This window comes from Schistocerca gregaria, chromosome 2 (assembly GCF_023897955.1).
Source record: "Schistocerca gregaria isolate iqSchGreg1 chromosome 2, iqSchGreg1.2, whole genome shotgun sequence".
Classification (NCBI taxonomy): domain Eukaryota; kingdom Metazoa; phylum Arthropoda; class Insecta; order Orthoptera; family Acrididae; genus Schistocerca; species Schistocerca gregaria.
The window spans coordinates 382745914-382766863 of NC_064921.1; the positions used below are offsets into that span (position 1 = coordinate 382745914).

Here is a 20950-nt window from a genome sequence, read left to right on the forward strand (position 1 = left end):
AAATCTCATTTTTTAAAAAAATTTCATCTTGCAGCAAGTTTTCTGTCCAAGAAGCCCCTGAAATACAACTCATCTACTGGATGATTACTGAAGCCATATTCCAAAACTGCATTGAAAGATCAATAAAATTTTATTTTACTCACGCTGCGTTTGTGCAAGCTGCTCGAGGTCAGTGACACCAGACATGTAAGGAACCAGGTTGTAGCGCCCTTCAGCTACCAGAGTCCACGGTTCTTCCGTCAAAAACGCACCATCGTGTTCTGGTTCAGCACTGGGTACCCACACACAAGAGAACAAGGTCTTGCTATCCTGTGACAGAAAGTTTTCCGTCCTTTATTGAATGATATTACCAACATAATTAGAAAAATTCCCGTGTAACATACCATCAACTCAAAGCATTGGAGGGATCTTAAAGAGAAGTCTGTAATTTCGATGCACAGTCAAAGTGTTTGAATACATTTATCTGCCTCAGTTCACTATGCGTCAGAAATCATTTTGGTTGTTTGATCAAGAGTAGATTGCGTTTTGCCACGACTGTAGCTTGACTTGATACATTTATGTCGATGTTATGATTGTTAATCATATGAGCACACTGAAGAATAGGTGTTGACCACTTATTCGTTACTTCGCCGCGGCTCAGTGCAGAGAGAAAATGCGCAAAAGTCAAGTGAATACATGGACATAATATACAGTGCTTCCATAAATCATCAAGCATATCATAATTATACATAAAATTAAAAAATTCAACAGAAAAGATGATTCCTAATGCTGATCAGCGTATTAGAAAATTTATGTGCATGTGATCGGTAACATCGACAACTGTCACAAATTTCGTAGAGACAGAAAAACTGACTCCGTCCAAGAGAAAACAATGTACGTTCCCTAGATGTTACGCTGTAATTACCCTACGGCATGCTTCTACATCTAGAATATAGAATTTCTGATTTATTCTTTCAACGAAATGTCCTTACAACTCATTTCTTTTAATAGTTTCAGTATACTGTAAATGTGAAATTTGTTTCATGTCGGAATCTGTTCCTCGTCAGGCCTTTTTAACTTCGTACCTGGGTATGCATACACTGAAATGTCAAAAGAAACTGTAGTGTAACATCCCCAGTGTTGAGGTGGCTGTAAGGGAACGTTCTGAAAGCCAGTAAATTGAAAAAATAGTCATTGCTATTAGTTACACAATTACTTTTAGTGTCAGATAATAAAGCTAAGACAATCTTGAAGTAGATAAACGCAACCAAGCCGGATACATACCTCCTCAGATAACGCACTGATCGAGTCCATCACCAGTGTGTTTGGATCCACTGTTTTCAAAAAGTTTACAAGGTCGCTGGAACTTGTTCCTGTATATCCTAGAGTTCCCGCAAACCGTACAGCTCTATCGGTTGCATTTCTAGAGAATGCCCAAGGGTTCATCGCTGATCCACTCATTGCTATTGCTTTCTTAAATAGACCTGGAAGGTAATTAAAGATCATGAGTAGTTAAAATGATTACGCGAGGCTATCGGAAACCTGCAGTCAATTTTCAATGAAATATAATACTGCATATCACGGTAGTATCTGTTCCCTATAGAACAGTTACCGTAGATGATAATGCAGCTTTGCTAGAAATGATAATTAAATGGACAACCTAGCTGTAAACAGGCGTTGATGTACTTCATTGAGACATGTTGGAAATGTGTGCCGTGTGCTTCGACCGGGACTCGAACCCGGGATCTCCTGCTTACATGGAAAACGCTCTATCCATTTTTTTAAAATCTCATTTTGTTCGTTGTATCTGCTCGGGGCGGACGTCGCAAGACACCCATTTTAGTCCGTCGTTCTTCCATTAACTCAGTTTTTTTTTTTTTAATTACAGAGGGCAGCTAACCCTCTGCCCGAACACGCTGAGTTACCGTGCCTGCTAAATGTTCAAATGTGGGTGAAATCTTATGGTACGTAACTGCTAAGGTCATCGGTCCCTAAGCTTACACACTACTTAACCTAAATTATCCTAAGGACAAACACTCACATTCATGCCCGAGAAAGGGCTCGAACCTTCGCCGGGACCAGCCGCTCAGTCATCCATCTGAGCCACTGAGGGCGCAGAGGATAGTGCGCCTGCAGGGACTTATCCCTTGCAAGTTTCCCGTGAGACCCACATTCCCAACATGTCCACACCACTACATTCGTAGTCCGCCTAATTGGTGTTCCCCCCTCATACTTATTAGGTGTCTATTTAATTATCATTTCTTTTATAGCAAAGCTGCATGGTCATCTACGGTAACTGTTCTTTCGGGGACAGATACTACCGTCATATATAGTTAAAATATAACTTCCCGGCCATTGACCTTCTTGTGCGAACGCACACACTATGCCCGAACTCGTACGGGTCTTGGTAGATTAATCTGCCACAAATAATGAGTATGATGGGCAAACATCTATTAGGAGTCTCCGAATGTAGTGGTGTGGACATGTTGGGTATATAGGTCTCGCGGGGAGCGTGCAAGGGATAAGTCAATGCAGCGGTGGCTCAAATGGATAAAGCGTCTGCCGTGTAAGCAGGAGATCCCGGGTTCGAGTCCCGGTCGGGACACATATTTGCAACGTGTCCCCAATGAAGTACGTCAACGCCTGTTTGCAGCTAGGATGTCCATTTAATTATCATTTCAAATATACATACATACATACGAGATCTGTCGAGAAAGTAAGTTACGATTGATCGCGAAATGAAAATCACAGTGAAAATCAGAAATGTTTCATTTGTAACAGTTAACTACACCTTTCGGCTCCTTCTCTACGTAGTTGCCGTTCTGACTCAGACAATCGTCGTAGCGTTGTACCAACTTTTCAATACCCTCATCATAGAAGGCAGCCGCCTGTGCTTTACGCCAATTCTCTACGCTGGCGTAAAGCTCGTTGTCTGTGCCAAAATGTTGTCTTCTTAGCCAGTGGTTAGTTTGAGCAGAGATGAAACTCAGTGGGAGACATTTACGGGCTGTATTGTGGGTAACCAAACATTTCCCGTTGAAACGATGCAGGAACATCTTCATTTCCCCTGCAGAATGAGACTGAGAATTGTCTTGAAAGAGAAATCACACGACAGTTATATAATGTTGGTTGCATAGCTTCAGGGGAAAATTCTCACCAGGCCCTCGTACTTGGCGGGAGACACAATTTTCTGTAACATCTTTACGCGCTCACTAAGAGCTCAGGAGTGAAAAGAGCGACAAAATTCTATCTAGAATCACTGCCCAACACATCTTTGCAAAGCTTTATCGGATTTTCATAGTCGTTTCCATTTCGCGACCGATCGTAACTTACTTTCTGGACAGCCCTCGTATTATAAAAATTGGAGGTACGTGTACATCTATGTATGTATCTATGTATGCTGTACATATTCTCCTAAATCAATCTATCGTTTTCAACCAGACTTGCTACTTACATTAATTACTGTTCGAAAATCACCGCTGTGGGTATAAGAACCACTTACCTATCAAATGGTGGTAGTTGGAGTGAAAAATCGGTGCAGCACACGACGCATGAATACCTATACATTAGTCATCCAGTATTTCCGAAATAGAACACCTAGAGACTTGAAATATACTTTAAACATAATTTCAGATCTTTGCGAATCTCTTTCTAGCTGGCGTCCCCCGCAAAATAATGAAAATAGGAAAGTTTATCGCTTATTAAGTTTTCGCTGTTCATGTAGTAAAATTGGAGTATGAATCACAACCTTCTAATTTATTACTTCTTTACTACTTACTGTATTCGCAACACATTTTTCAGGCAGCATTTTGGAACCGCGTGACCGCTACGGTCGCAGGTTCTAATCTTGCCTCGGGCATGGATGTGTGTGATGTCCTTAGGTTGGTTAGGTTTAAGTAGTTCTAAGTTCTAGGGGACTGATGACCACAGACATTAAGTCCCATAGTGCTCAGAGCCATTTGAACCAGGCAGAAGTTACCTGCATCTCTGGATGTACCTTAAAAATTATCCTTGTGCAGCACATAGGTCAGGTTACAGGACGTCATGTATACTGAGCTGCGTGAAAATGAAATGCACTAGGATGAGCGTAATACCATGGAGAGAGATGGAGGGAAGAGGAGATGGATAGACATCAAGGGAGTACGAGGAGATGGGCACAGATAGGTGGGAGGAGGCGATGGGTAAAGAGAGGGTAGGGGAAATCGACAAAGAGTGCGGAATGGAAGCGATGGATAGAAAACGGAAAGAGGAGGAAAGAGGCAAGGGAGGAAGAATAGTCATAGAGAGGGAGGAGGAGAAGATGAACAGAGAGGGGAGGAGGAGGAAATGGACAGAGAAAGGTAAGAGCAGGAGATAGACAGATAGATGGGAGAGGAGGAGATGAACAGAGAGGGGAGGCGGAGGAAATGGACAGAGAAAGGTAAGAGCAGGAGATAGACAGATAGATGGGAGAGGAGGAGATGAATAGAGAGTGGGTAAAGGAGGAATGGACTACTCGAAGATTATAATAAATACATACCTGGGCAATATCGAGTACTCAGCTGGTTATACTATTACGCAAAAAGAAATCAAAACACCAAGCACGATATGTGCGACATAAACGAAAGTTTGGTGAGCGTGTTATTACATGTGAAAAATGATGACTACTCACTTTTCTAATCAGTAGCGTAAGAGCGGCATCAATAGCGTCACTTGAGGACGTAAATCAGTTTTGCTTAATGATCATTAACGTCCTGAGGCTCTGGAGGGTGCATTCTGCTGACACCAAACCACCGCCATATGCGACTTAGCGGTGTCAAGCGAGAGCTCATTGGAGGAGAGGGTGGAGGTCTGTTGTGTTTTCTGGTGAGAGCTTGCTCTGCCTCGGTGCCAGTGATGGCCGTGTGTTGATTAGAAGGCGGACAGTTGAGGGCCTGCGTCCAACCTATTTGCGTGATAGACACACTGGACATATACCTGCGATTTTATATGACAGTAGGAGCACTGTCTTGGTTATCCCACGCACCCTGACTGAAAATCTGTACGTCAGTCTGGTGACTCGACCTGTTGTATTGCCATTCGTGAACACCATTACAGGGTGTGTTTTCCAACACGATAACGCTCGCCCACATACCACTATTGTAACCCAATATGCCCTACAGAATGTTGACATGTTGCCTTGGCCTGCTCGGTCACCAGAGCTGCCTACAATCGAGCAAAATATGGGACATCATTGGGCGACAACATCAGCGTCATCCACAAACAGCATTGACCGTCCCTAAATTGACGGACTACAACAATCACGGAAATTCATACTACAAACTGCCATCCGGCACCTATACAACACAAAGCCTGCAAGTTCGCATGCTTGCATTCAACACTCTTGCGTTTATATCTGTTGTTAATGTACCAACATTCCGTATTTGTAATGATTTATCCCGTGTTTACATTAACCTATGAACTTGCGATGTTTATCACTTCAGTGTATTACCCAGACAAATGTATTCCCGAAATTGCATTACTTTACACTGATTATTTTTTGGTGTTGCAATTTTTTATTTCATCAGTATTTTAAGTATGTGGTGAGTTCTACACTGCGTGAGGCTGAAGGGTTAATTTATTGCCCTTAGCTGCTGCAGTTACAAATTTTCGCAGCTAGGAGGTGTTCTACTAATAAAATCTGAAACAGAAATTTTTGGTCGTGTCATAACTCACGCTATTTTGAGCCTCGTGTTTGCTGCCAAAATTATGGTAGCGTACAAATATTCCCCCGCAGGGTGCTAGGAGGATGAAAATTAAAAATGGGTAATGAAATTTAATTAAATTTAATGTTATTGTTACCTGATCGCTAGGTCTGATCACTGTCTACTAAAAAAAAAGTTATCTCTGGAGGTGACATGTACTGAGCATCGAATTGACTGAAAGATGATCACAAAAGTTATAAAGAAAAGTGATTTATTAAATCAAAAAGTGAAAAAAAGAAAATAATTTACAAATGATTTCAGCCGTCAGGGTGGCCGAGCTGTTCTAGGCGTTACAGTCTGGAACCGCGCGTCCGCTACAGTCGCAGGTACGAATCCTGCCTAGGGCATGGATGTTTGTGATGTCCTTAGGTTAGTTAGGTTTAAGTAGTACTAAGTTCTAGGGGACTGATGACCTCAGAAGTTAAGTCCCATAGTGCTCAGAGCCATTTACAAATGTTTTCAGGGTCGCTTTTACTGGGCAGACATGGCATAGGGGGAATATCTAAGAATCGGCGACTCTAAGAATCGGCGTCTGTACTGACGTCCTGGATCAGCTTTAGGAACGGCGACGGGTGAATTTGACGGTAGACAGGCTCCAGCAGATGCACGTTGACCTTCAGCGGCGGCCGGTTCATCTACATCTACATTTATACTCCGCAAGCCACCTAACGGAAGAATATAGGTCCATTTAAGATTAATGCTTGAGCTGTTCCATTGCCTCCAAGTTTATTTTCGAGGCTTATAATATGTTTGTAGACTGGCATGCGTAGCGACGTTGACGATACACACGTCGACGAGGCATAGTGATTCAATGCTGTTGCAAATAGAGCTCAGAGCTCCCGTACGCACCAGCGGAGCGCGCTGCTAGAGTGACTACAGCGCGCGTACGGGTTAGCATATTTTGGCGAAAAATAAATGTAACAGTTTTGAAAAACTATCATCGGTGTGTACCCTTTGTTTTTAATGCTTATTAACTTTGAGAAGTTGTTTCTTACATAAACTAATATTTAATATTATTTTATAGCATTGTAAACATTGACTCTGCTATCTCTAAATGTGTAAGAACTTTAACTTTGCTTCCTTAATCTACGGCTGCTGACGTCACTAACCGCTGAGTAAACATCGCGAAGCGCGGGCTCAAGGATGCAACAAATGGATAAAAAATTAACATATACTTCTTGCATATATTGGACTACAGTATACAAGAACTGCATGATGTATGTGTAACTACACGGAGGGCGGCTTTAGGGGGTGGGTTGGCAGCTCTCTCTCCTCCCGTACCCACCAGCGCAGAGAGGAGGTGGCGATTTTCCCTTGCATGTCTCGAACGGGTTGGGCGGCGCATGGTGTCGACAGCGGCCAACGGTGAATGGCCTTCTCTCCTATGTATAAGCCAGGCACGATATGGGCGGTGTAAGTAGGCTGTTTAGGATTTTTTATTGGTAACGCCGCCGCCATGTAGCGCTCTGTATGAAAATCACTGGCTGTGCTGTGCGCAGTCTGTGTTTAGTTTGCATTGTTGTCTGCCATTGTAGTGTTGAGCTGCGGTAGCTGGATGCTAACAGCAGTTGGAGGTGAGCCGCCAGCAGTGGTGGACGTGGGGAGAGAGATGGCGGAGTTTTGAAATTTGTAAGAATTGGTGTCACGAACTGATATATATATATATATATATATATATATATATATATATATATATATATATATATATATTATGACTATTAAGGTAAATACATTGTTTGTTCTGTATTAAAATCTTTCATTTGCTAACTATGCCTATCAGTAGTTAGTGCCTTCAGTAGTTTGAATCTTTTATTTAGCTGGCAGTAGTGGCGCTGGCTGTATTGCAGTAGCTTGAGTAACGAAGATTTTTGTGAGGTAAGTGATTTGTGAAACGTATAGGTTATTGTTAGTGAGAGCCATTCTTTCGTAGGGATTTTTGAAAGTCAGATTCCGTTGCGCTAAAAATATTGTGTGTCAGTTTAAGCACAGTCGTGTACAATTTTTCCAAGGGGACGTTTCAGCGGCTATCTTCTGGCAGTCAGTATGTAGTCTGCTCGTCCACCACACGCAGGTCACTACGAGGGATTCATTCTCTGTCCAAGATTTGTGTGGACCTCTTTAGTACCTGCCTGCCTGAGCTTCTCATTGATATTAGTCTAAAAAAGAGGTACATCCATGAGCACTAATGTCCCCCCTTATGGATTTCGTTAACAACCCTGCCAGTTTACCCTTCCCTTTCCTATTGAGATGTAGGCCATGCCTTGCGAAATCCCCTCTATCAATAGCCTCGACAGAAACCAATCCAGTGTCTGACAGAGTGGCCGCCCTACGCAACTGATCCAACTCCATATTTACCCTCCTGACAGAGCGGTTCAACTGGGACTGATCATGCCACACAAAAGGAGGCACCAGCCCAACATTGGTATGGGTCGTTGCCGAGGCTAATTTCACCAGGTCACACTAAATGCTGTAGACCTGATCCCTATCAATACTGTTTCCCACTCCACCCACTATCATCACATGATCCTGCTTTGTGAATCACTTGCAGAAGGAACCTATATCCTGTACCACCTGGCTAAGACTTGCACTTGGCTTGAAAAAGTTTGTGACCTGGTACCTGTCACCTAATTTTTCCTGCAAAACCTGGCCCACACCTCTTGCATGGCTGCTACCTAGCAACAGAACTTTCCTCTTACTTTCTACTTCTTTTGAAACCGTTGGTTTCCTAGTGTGATTCTGTTGCATCTTAACCACATCTACGTCTACTGGTGCCTCTTCCTTACTTAACTGTGGTAGCAAAGCAAATCTATTGGTTGTGCCAACTGAGAAACTGTCACACTGTCCTCTTTCTGTGGCCCCTGTTCCCAGCTACCACTTCCCACCGCTGTTTACCCTCCTCCCCCCTTAACCTCTACAGTTCCTCCATCGCTCTGTCCAAATCAGCCTGAAGGGCTCTAATTTTCTCCTCCTGTTCAGCTGTAATCCTGTCTCTTGAGCAAACCCTGCAAGAGAATGTAAGAGTATCGTTTGCTTCCTCAATTCCCACGCCGCTACAATTTCCCCAATGAAACCACCTGTCATTACAGCTGCACAAAACCGCTGAACTAACTTTCCTACTGCAGCTCACACTCTTAGTATCCATGGTAGTTTAGAAATTAGTTAAGAGATTATTTCAGGGGGCTGTACCTCCTGGACACCTTAGAAACAGTTTATCTGAAGTGAAATTTTTATTTTCGTAGAATATTAAAATCTTCAGTTCACTTACCTTTGCTCATTGGCGATAGGACATGGTAATGAATGGAGGCCCCTCCAGCACTTTGGCCGAAGATAGTGACTTTGTCTGGGTCACCACCAAACGCCGCTATGTTCCTCTGCACCCAGCGAAGGGCCTCCACTTGATCCTTAAGGCCCATGTTCCCGGGGACGATTTCGTCACTGGTGCTTAAGAAACCTAAGGAACAGTTTCCTTGTAACTTCAATAATGGAGTGGAAACACATGAACTCGTGTATAGCGTTAGTACATCAAACTACATGTTACACTGATTAACTCACACTCAGAATCCAAGCTGTGTGTATTATAGTTCATTGAAGCTTATCAGACCGAATCTAAGCCATACCATTTAAATTAAATTCTGTAAAATGTGAACAGTTGCATTCACTATTGTTACAAGCTACAGATCACTGCAGCGATAAAATATATTTAAGAGCGGCTGCTGCGGGTGAGTACCCGACTGCAGGGTTACCTTGTAATCGAACTTACAGATATTACGTACACAATGAACTATCTATAAGGGATATAATTTAAAATTTAAAAAGATGAAAGGCAAACCTAATATAGAACAATCTGTGTGACTCAAACTAAACAAATCTAGCCATACGTGCAGGTGGTTGCCTTTACTGTTGCTGCAACCTGTAGATCATTGCAGAATACATGTTTAAGGGTCGTTACCTTGTGTAAACGATGTACCATTACAGAGTTTCCATAAGTAAGAGAAGTTACAGAAGTAACATACACATTGCGTCGCTCTTGGGGAAAGAAACGGAAAAAGCTGCAGCTGACTCCGACAGCGACATGAAGCAGTCACAGCTGTCGGAGGTCGACTCTCAGTTACTTACAGCCCTCAGCACCGGTGGCGCCATGATCTGCAAGCTGTGACCACAATCGGGGATCTGAAAAGAAGCCATGCCGCTGGAGCGCACGTCGCGTCACCTGGCGGGACACCGTGACCACCGTCCAGCTATGACGGACGCCCGCAACTCTCAGCCTTCATTCTGTCCTGTGCTTGCTTAGTTGGTACTTTCTTTTCGCCAGAGGCTGTCAGATGGCTACACTGGCTTGAACTTACGACTCTGGATGAACTCTATTATTGGCCAGCTACCTTCTATTTCTGCAGCTCAGAACTGTATGTGTTTTTACATTCTATCTCTGAAATTCAGGACTTAGTGTGTTTTTACACTATGGTGACAAAAGTCAGGGGATAGCGATATGCACATATACAATGGCGGTAGTATCACGTACTCAATGTATAGAAAGGGAGTGGATTGGCGGAGCTGTCGCTTGTACTCAGGTGATTCACGTAAAAAGATTTGCGACGTGATTACGCCGCGCGACGGGAATTAGCAGACTTTGAAAGCGGATTGGTAATTGGAGATAGACGCAAGGGCATTCAGTTTCGGAAATCTTTAGGGAATTCAATATTCCGAGAGCCACAGCGTCAAGAGAGTGCAAATTTGAGGCATTATCTCTAAACATGGACAACGCAGTGTCCGACGGCCTTTACAACTGGGAGGAGCAACGTTTGCTTAGAGTTGTCAGTGCTAACACACAAGCAACACTGCGTGAAATAACATCAGAAATCGATGTGGGAAGTAGGAACAACGTATCCGTTAGGACAGGGTGGCGAAATCTGGCGTTAAAGGTCTGTGGCAGCAGGCCACCGATGTGAGTGCCTTCGCTAACAGCTCGACACTGCCTGCAGCGCCTCTCCTGGGCTTGTGACCACGTCGATTGGACCACAGACGACGGGAAAACCGTGACCTGGTTAGTTAAGTCCCGATTTCAGTTGGTAAGGCTTCGAATGTGGCGCTGACCCCACAAAGCCATGGACCCATGTTGTCAGTAAGGCACTGTTCAAGCTGGTGGTGGCTCCATATGGGTGTGGGCTGTGTTTCCATGGAATGCGTTTGGTCTCTGATCCAACTGAACTATCGCTGACTGGAAATAATTACGTTCGGCTACTTGGAGTGCACTCGCTGCCATTCATAGACTTCATGCTCCCAATCGACGGATTTTTTTGGGATGACAAAGCGCCATTCGTGATTTCCTGTCAGGAAGGTCGCAGTTCGTAGTAATAGACGGCAAATCATCGAGTAAAACTGAAGTGATATCAGGTGTTCCCCAGGGAAGCGTCCTGGGACCTCTACTGTTCCTCATCTATAGAAATGACCTGGGTGACAATGTGAGCAGTTCTCTTAGGTTGTTCGCAGATGATGCTGTAATTTACCGTCTAGTAAGGTCATCCGAAGACCAGTATCAGCTGCAAAGCGATTTAGAAAAGATTGCTGTATGGTGTGTCAGGTGGCAGTTGACGCTAAATAACGGAAAGTGTGAGATGATCCACATGAGTTCCAAAAGAACTCCGTTGGAATTCGATTACTCTTAGAAAGTCCTTGGCCGCACAAGAGAAAAAAGCCGCCGAGCTAGAAGCTAAACTGTCTCTTGCCACCGATGAAATTGAGCAGTATCAGCGAAGGAACAGCTTGCGCTTGTTCGGGGTAGCTGAAAACGATCGCGAAAACACCGACGACCTGGCCATTAGCCTCGTGCGTGAGAAACTTGGCGTCCAGATCGACGTGGCCGATATTGACAGAAGCCATCGTGTTGGGCGCAGGATACCAGGCGCCACGAAACCCAGGCCTATAATAATTAAATTTGTGTCGTACCGGAAAAGAGCTGAAGTGTTTGCTCAGAAAAGAAAACTCGCCAAGAGTGGGGTTACCCTGAGGGAAGATCTGACGCGCGAAAGACTAAAAGTTTTGAACGCTGCGATCACACAGTTCGGCTTTCAAAATGTATGGACCCAGGACGGCAGGATCGTAGTCAAGACGGAAGGAGGGAGGAAAACGGTGACGAACATGTTCGAACTGAAAGACTGAGCGAAATCTCGCGAGACACAAAGTCTCATATTGTAATCTGTCTAATATAAGTTAATTTTTATTCTTTCTTTTCATGTTTTAGCTTAAATATAGCTCCGTTATTTCTATAAGTACCATAAGTACTCTATTTAAAATCAGTCAATTATTTCACATAAATATTGTTTCTTTATTTGTCTATCATAAGTGCTCATGTATACTCATATTGACAGTTAAATGGGAATTAACATTCTCCATTAACAGGAATCTGCTTACAACCGCCTTTCTATATCTGTTATTTTCATCTTCGCCACTACCACTACTACTACTATTATCTTTTTCGTAACCACTACTGCCACTTTCCATCTTTCTTTTCGCTCCCTTCTCCGATACTTCCAGCGTGTTTTTCACCTTTAGTTCACAGACGCTTGAGTCAGTCACGACCTTGGACACCTGTAAACATGTCTTCCCCCGCGAAATCCAGCTTTTGTCCCTCTTCCGGCCAGCAGGTAAACGGAGCGCGCTCGGCCCTACAGGCGGCCACAATGGGACGGACCGGTTCAGGCGGCGGGCTCTTTGTGGCCCACGCGAACGCGCAGTCGCTAACGGCTCACTTCGACGAGTTCTGTGACCTGTTCTGCCAATCGCTGTTCCACATTATCCTCGTCTCTGAAACTTGGTTGAAACCAAACATTTCTTCCGACGCTATCCGAATCGCTGGTTACTCTCTCCTAAGGGCAGATCGTGAAACACGACGCGGGGGTGGTGTGGGTGCCTATGTTCGCTCTGATCTGACACCTACTGTACTATGCACATCGGATGCAAAGGGCGAAGGAGAAGCAGAGTTCTTGTTTTTCGAAATAAATACATCAAATCAGAAACTGCTAATTGGAGTAATCTATAAACCTCCAAACGTCGGTGCCATGTCCTCCTTTCAGTCTGCCCTGTCCTCACTCGTGACACAGTATGAACACATAATCATTATGGGCGACACAAACATCGACTTACAGTTAAAATCTCCCTCTGCCGAAAAACTAAGGCGACTGTTCCACTCCAATGATATGAGTTTAACACCGCTGGACCCAACTCACCACACATCACACAGCCACACACTCATAGATATAATAGCAACAAAGCGACCAGATAAAATAATCCGCGCCAATCAGACATCCGCTCCGGGACTCTCTGCTCATGACGTGATATTCTTAAATTACTCAGTGCATACTACCAAAGAAAAATCTCACCTGGTAACCTACAGAAACTTAAAAAATGTTAACCATGACGCTCTTCAAAAGGATTGCTCAGACATCCCTTGGCATGATATAAGCAATGAACCGACTTTAGACGGAAAAATTCGGCAATTATGTAGCAAAATTATTGCACTGTATGATAAACATGCTCCTCAACGCACTGTTAAGGTAAAGAGAGCTCCCGCTCCGTGGCTCACCACTGCATTACGCCAGTTAATGAATAAACGTGATGCTGCACATAGGGCCTTCAAGCGTAACCCAACTCCCGAGGCGTACGAAGCTTATAGGAAACTCCGAAACAGAACCAAGCAAAGCGTGAGAAATGCCAAAATCAGACATGCCCGCTCTGTCGTATGCGGCATATCAAAACCTGCTGCACTGTGGAAAAAGCTGCGCAGTTTCGGTATAGGGAAGCGAAGATATGACGCTGTTTATCAAGCGTCTGCAGAAGAATTAAACGATTTCTTCTCAACAGCTGTAATCTGCCACGCAGCGACAAATTACCAGCCCCAAGATATCAATCTCTTGAGAGACAAGTTTTTCCTAAAACATGTCACTACCGGCACAGTACACAAGGCAATTATGAGAATCTCCTCCGAGGCAGTAGGAAATGATGGAGTGAGCATTGGCATGATTAAAAACGTCGTAGCCACTATTATTCCAATCATCACAGACATCTTCAACCTGTCTCTTGTCAGTAGTATATATCCTACTGAGTGGAAGCAAAGTTTAATCCAGCCTATACCCAAGACTGACCACCCTAAGACGCCAGGTGACTACAGGCCGATCAGCATACTACCTGCAATATCTAAAGCCCTAGAATACATCGTCCATGAACAGCTGACGGATTACCTCAAAACTCATAACATCCATGACGAATATCAGTCAGGCTTTCGAAAGCACCACAGTACAGCAACTGCATTAATCAAAGTAACTGATGACATTAAACATGCTATGGACAGACGTGAAGCTACTATCCTAACACTGCTTGACTTTAGCAAGGCTTTTGACACAGTTGACTTCGATATATTACTAATTAAAATGAAACAGCTGAATTTCTCAAACAGCGCAATACACTGGTTCGACAGCTACCTCAAAAACAGAAGTCAACAAGTCATTTGTGGGTCGGAAAAGTCATCATGGAAAAGCGTGCGCTCTGGAGTTCCCCAAGGCTCCGTCCTTGGTCCACTACTCTTCTCACTGTATATTAATGATATTTCTTCAGTGATTCACTCCTGCAGCTACCATCTATATGCTGACGACATCCAACTGTACATAAGTGCAAGCCCCAAAAACATTGCTGGCGCAGTAGCGAGTATGAACGCAGATCTTTGCTCTGTTTCTCGATGGGCACAGAACCTAGGTCTGAAACTAAACCCCAAGAAATCCCAGGTCACACTTATATCTCATCCAAAGTTAATCAGCCGGTACTTTCGCGAAACGGTCCCTAAAATACTCCTCAATGGTACCCAACTACCATACCAAAAAACAGTAAAAGACCTTGGAATAATCTTGGATGAACACCTAAACTGGGAAGAACAAACAGTCACAGCTTGCCGGAAATCGCTCTCCTCCCTACATGCAATTCAAAAATTTAGAAAAATATTTCCAACCCATGTTAAACAAAAATTAGTCCAAACACTAGTCTTGCCTAATCTTTACTACTGCGATGTAGTTCAACACGGCACGAATAGTGAAAATTCTAGATGCCTCGAGCTAGTGATGAATGCTTGCGTCAGATACGTGTGCAATATTCGGTTGTATGATCATATCAGTCCTTCATACTCCCAGCTAGGTTGGATACGCCCACATAAGGCACGCGATCTCCACACGATGTGCTTACTTCATCGATTTCTTAGCCACTGGTGCCCTCAATACTTATCTTCTCACATTAAACATCTATCATCATTCCACAATCGCAATACCAGATCGGATACGTCTATCATCTTGGCTGTACCTTTACATAACACAAAATCTTTCTCCGTGTCATTCTCCATCTCAGCCATACGACTATGGAACGCACTCCCCTGTGATCTGCGTCTTATCCAGAACTACTCAACATTCAAGAGGGAACTCAAAACTTACATATTAGGGACGGTATAGCCACCATTGTTGTGCCCCTAACATCTCTTTCTTTCTTCTCTCCATCACAGCTTCGAATTTTACCATTCTTTTTCTCTTCCTCAAACCTATCTACCTCTTATATATCTCTTTCACCCCATTCTATCGTCTTATGTCTCTGCTCGATGAGAATAACTCACAAGCCGCAAGAATATAACGAGAAAATTCCCAACTAACTGACATTCACAAAAGAAATGTATGTTTACATTCATATACTTAGTCACTATTATTATTATTATTATTACTATTATCATTATTATTATCATTATTATCGTTGATTGTTATAATTATTTTTATTGTTATAACTATCATTGTACTACTGTTATAATCTCAAATTTTTTTCGTTTGACATCAATACTGCATAATACGTTAAATGTTCTTAATGTTATTTAGTAACTGTAACTCGTTCAATCTGAGTATGCCTGGTTAGGTGTAAGAGAGGGCGTGAAGGCCCTAATCTTGCCAGGTAAAATAAATGCATAAATAAATAAATAAAATAAATAAATAAATAGTACAATTCTCAAGGCTGTCAATTCAACTAAGTACCTGGGTGTTAAAATTACGAACAACTTCAGTTTGAAGGACCACATAGATAATATTGTCGGGAAGGCGAGCCAAAGGTTGCGTTTCATTGGCAGGACACTTAGAAGATGCAACAAGTCCACTAAAGAGACAGCTTACACTACACTCGTTCGTCCTCTGTTAGAATATTGCTGCGCAGTGTGGGATCCTTACCAGGTGGGATTGACGGAGGACATCGAGAGGGTGCAAAGAAGGGCAGCTCGTTTTGTATTATCGCGTTATAGGGGAGAGAGTGTGGCAGATATGATACACGAGTTGGGATGGAAGTCATTACAGCATAGACGTTTTTCGTCGCGGCGAGAGCTTTTTACGAAATTTCAGTCACCAACTTTCTCTTCCGAATGCGAAAATATTTTGTTGAGCCCAACCTACATAGATAGGAATGATCATCAAAATAAAATAAGAGAAATCAGAGCTCGAACAGAAAGGTTTAGGTGTTCGTTTTTCCCGCTCGCTGTTCGGGAGTGGAATAGTAGAGAGATAGTATGATTGTGGTTCGATGAACCCTCTGCCAAGCACTTAAATGTGAATTGCAGAGTAGTCATGCATGTAGATGTAGATGTCATCAGGCTACAATTGCTCGTGATTGGTACGAAGAATATTCTGAACAAATCGAGCGAATGACTTGGCCACAAAGATCACATATTTGAAGTTACCGTTAAACCTGAAATCTAGGGATCTGTTGGTACTCAACAGCTCCTTTGACATCTGCTGGTGTAGCCAGCTGCCCTTTGGCATTTCCGATACCTAAGCAGAGTTTTAGTGGTATTTGGAACAACAGCCTCAGGACATGCCTTTGCACTGCAATTACACACATCAAAAAAAGTTTTACTTCACCTTGGTTCCAAGAGTTCCGGAACCTGTACAGAAAATTGGAACAGAGATCAGCATAAACATTATTTCCGTCCTGTTTATTGCTCATGAAAAGCAGAAATTGCTTGCTGCACCACGATACAGCGAGACCTTCACAGGTGGTGGACCAGATTGCTGTACACATCGGTACCTCTAATACCCACTAGCACGTCCTCTTACACTAATGCATGCCTGTATTCGTCGTACTATACTGTCCACAAATTCAGCAAGGCACTGATGGTCCAGATTGTCCCACTCCTCAACGGCGATTCGGCGTAGATCCTTCAGAGTGCTGGTGGGTCACGTCGTCCATAACAGCTCTTTCCAATCTATCCCAGGCATGTTCGATAGGGTTTATGTCTGGAGATCATGCTGGACACTCTAGTCGAGCGATGTCGTTATCCTGAAGGAAGTCACTTACAAGATGGGCACGATGTGGCGCGAATTGTCGTCCATGAAAACGAATGCCTCGCCATTATACTACCGATATGGTTGAACTATCGGTCGGAGGACGGCATTCCCGTATCTTACAGCCGTTACGACACTTCCTTGATCAGCAGCGGCGTACATCGGCCACACATAATGCCACGCCAAAACAGCAGCAAAACTCCACCTTGCGGCACTTGCTGGACAGTGTGTCTAAGGCGTTCAGCCTGACTGCGTTGCCTGCAAACACGTCTCTCCGACGATTGTCTGGCTGAAGGCATAGGCCACACTCACGGCGAAGAGAAAGTAATGCCAGTCTTGAGCGGTCCATTGTGTATGTTGTTGGGCCCATCTGTGTCGCGCTGCATGGTGTCGTGGTTGGAAATATGGACCTCGCCATGGACATCGGGAGTGAAGTTGAGCATCATGCTGTCTATTGCGCACGGTTTGAGTCGTAACAAGAATTCCTGTGGCTGCATGAAAAACATTATTTAACATGGCAGCGTTGCTGCCAGGGTTCCTCCGAGCCATAATCCGTAGGTAGCGGTCATCCACTGCAGTAGTAGCCCTTCTCATTGATAGTTCCTGTCTCTCTCCATGTCCGAAAAACATCGCTTTGGTTCACTGTGAGACGCTTGTACACTTCCATTGTTAAGAGCCCTTCCTGGCACAAAGTAACAATGCTGACGCGATTGAACCGCGGTATTGACCGTCTAGGCATGGTTGAACTACAGACAACACGAGTCGGTTACCTCCTTCCTGGTGGAATCACTGGAAATGGGCGGCTGTCGGACCTCCTCCGTCTAATAGGCGCTGTTGATGGATGTTTGTTTACATCTTTGGGCGGGTTTAGTGACATCTCTGAACAGTCAAAGGGACTGTGTCTGTGATAGAATATCCAGAGTCAACGTCTATCCTCAGGAGTTCTGGGGATTGGTGTGATGCAAAACTTATTTTGATTTGTGTCGTTTAGTTGTACTGCAGGGAACACTAAATACTGTTACGTTAAGATGTTCGGAGTTTTATTGTGCCTTAGGAGTGGTCGATAAAAGTAAGTCGATAATTTAACGCCGTGCGTTTGTGTTTAATATATAAATTTATACACGTAGCTCCTTAATCACTTAAATAATCAGATAAGGGCATGTGGACTTGGAGAAAACCACATCATTAAAACAATAGAGTGGGGCAGCATACAGAAAACATTCCTGGTAAAACTGCTGTTGTTTTAGTAGTCCCAGATACATAAAACCTGAGGTTCAGACCAAGGAAAGGGTGTGAAATGGCGTGATGAGTCTGCTTTTAAACAGTTTCAATTGGGATGACGTGCTCGCATTTGGATAACAGAAGGAAAACCAAGTAATAAAAACCGTGGTGAGACAGTGTAATGTTCTGGGGGTCATATCGTACACCATGCAACTGAGAAGAATGTCTGTGATGGGATGAGGCGGGAAACAACCCTGCTCTTCGCTCCGTTGCTCCCAGCAAATACCAATAATCCGCACTACTGTTTTCACAAAAATACTGACTTACCACTGGACTTCATTACCAGCCTTGTTATATTACACAGCTGTTCATTTATGGTCTGCCACTCTTTGCGAAGGAAAAATTCTAGAGAAACATTTACGCAGACATCTCATCCACAATTTAAAAAATAGCCGGCCAGGGTGGCCGAGCCGTTCTAGGCGCTACAGTCTGGAACCACGCGACCGCTAATGTCGCAGGTTGGAATCCTGCCTCGGGCTTGGATGTGTGTGATGTCCTTAGGTTAGTTAACTTTAAGTAGTTATATGTTCTAATGGACTGATGACCTTACAAGATAAGTCCCAGAACCATTTAAACAAGAAAGTAATCAGTAAACCTAGGAGTGGCGATATTTTCTATGAATAAGACAAAGAAAATAAGAAAAATAATTCGGAGACAGTATATGTGTTAATAAAGCACTCTAGTTGACAGGTAAGTGAAGTACCCAGAAGAAATGGTCGGGAGAATCTCCGTGACATTTAGGACGCCACCAGAGTGCATTAACGTTGTTTGTGTTTAGTATTATTAACAGCGAGGCCTGGCAGGGTATATAAGAGACCTAAACAACGCCGGAGGTTAAGTGATCACTGTTAAGGCCACAGAGGTGCTGCGTAATAGCATTACGTGTCGTTATCAGCCCCTGACAGAGATTGGGAAGAGGCTCATTTTGGGTCTCCATTTGTACGGGTGGTCGAATCGCGCAATGTACAGATTTGTGGGGCATTGGGATGTGACACCGGTCAATCAATGGACAATATATGAGTATTCCAAATCATCTACATTGTAATTGAGCCACAGCTGCTCCTTCCATCCGACGGCAGTTAATGAATTCCCTGTAACAGTCTGCGCCATCCCGCATCGTTGGTCGCAGACTGGCTGCAGACAGGCTAGGGAATTGCTGTCCCACGCATAGCCTGCCGTTAACATGAAGTGTGGTACCGTGAGAGGAAAGCATGAACTGTTGATGGTTGACATCGCATTGTGTTTAGTGATGAAACAAGGTTCTGCACTATCCCAGATGACTATGGTCAGCGAGTACGGTGGCTACCTAGGGACAGGTGCCACTCTTACAATGTTTTGCAGAGGCACAGTGGCGTCACGGAACGAGCAGACTTTGGATATGACTTCACAAAGGAACGTCACGGACACCCTACATCGTCATGTGTTCTCTGAGATGAAGTGTCGTGGTGCCAATTCTCAGCAGGACAATGGCGCGTGTCTCTATGAACTGTTTTCATGATGTTGAGGTAGCTCCATGAACAGCAAGATCTTAGCTCCATCCCCATGCCCAGTATCCAGCATATCGAGGGGCGGTTACAACAGTTGTGCCCAGATGGTCTCAGCAGATGATATACTGGCTTTACGACACCCTTCCCATCCGGATCACTCCATGCGTCCAGGCCAGAGGATGTGCAGCGTCACACTGTGAGGTGAGCTCATACTGCCAAGTTCTATGTTAATGTGACTCGCTTTACTCATCACCGAAGGGTGCTCCACACTTTGTGTCAGGCAGTATATTTATACAGCAGTTTTTTAGACAATGTACACGCAAACGAAGAATATGACGTAACAGTGAGGTAGTTCTATTCATGAAAATGTTTTTAGAACGGGTTGTATGGTCACACAGAAGCCGAAGTTAACTGATAAGATCTATGACACCGACTCATTTTCCTCCCCGATACTGTTGACATTCGCATGGTTCAAAGTCTCCTAAATTCTCAAGATATATCTGCTGATAACAATAAAGTCCTACATCGCTTCAAAAACGACCTGAATAGTTTTCAGCTACTTGAGTGTACATTTCAAAAATCGTCAAGAAATTTAGAAAGTCTTTGGGGGCAATGGATTAAATTATCACTGTTACCATTCGTTATTTATGTACAGTTATGTAGGAGTATTCTCGCTGTTACAGCTCCTGGACGTCGTCTCCATCTTATTATTTATTTCCCCTTCTCCTGTAAGTGACTACGAGTTCAAATCCATTAGCAAGCAGTCACTAAAACAATGTAAATATTTCCGTACAACACTACAGGTTGTGCAACATAGATAACACAAAAGGTCAAAGCAGCTACGGATTCTCGTTTCTTCTTATCCCTATGACTGTAAAATTCTTGGGAACAGAAAACAGAAAGAATGTAGTAACAACTACACTAACTTTTCGACGGCTAATTGAGGTAAAATGCTTCTCTTTAGATATAGAAATGGGACACTTGCAACCGAGTGTAAATTTCTTGAATAACATGTCCACGGTAACTTTTTTACTATTCAGTAATAGTGGAATCTGATCAGCATCCAAGCCAGAGAATTCCAAGAGGGGTGAGCGATAGCTGTAAGCAAGCTTTTTGGCAATAATAAACTTAAGCT

General features: G+C 43.6%; 1 protein-coding gene across 1 annotated transcript in view; it reads right to left on the minus strand.

The window, feature by feature from the left end:
- The window catches only part of LOC126320758 (esterase FE4-like), a 68491-nt gene that overhangs the window by 21361 nt on the left and 26180 nt on the right, over positions 1-20950 (minus strand). Inside the window, exons 5-7 of the mRNA XM_049994109.1 lie at positions 8968-9153; positions 1264-1463; positions 144-309 (exon numbers count right to left, since the gene is read on the minus strand). Of these exons, the coding sequence (XP_049850066.1) occupies positions 144-309; positions 1264-1463; positions 8968-9153 (552 nt within the window). The remainder of the gene's footprint in view (positions 1-143; positions 310-1263; positions 1464-8967; positions 9154-20950) is intronic.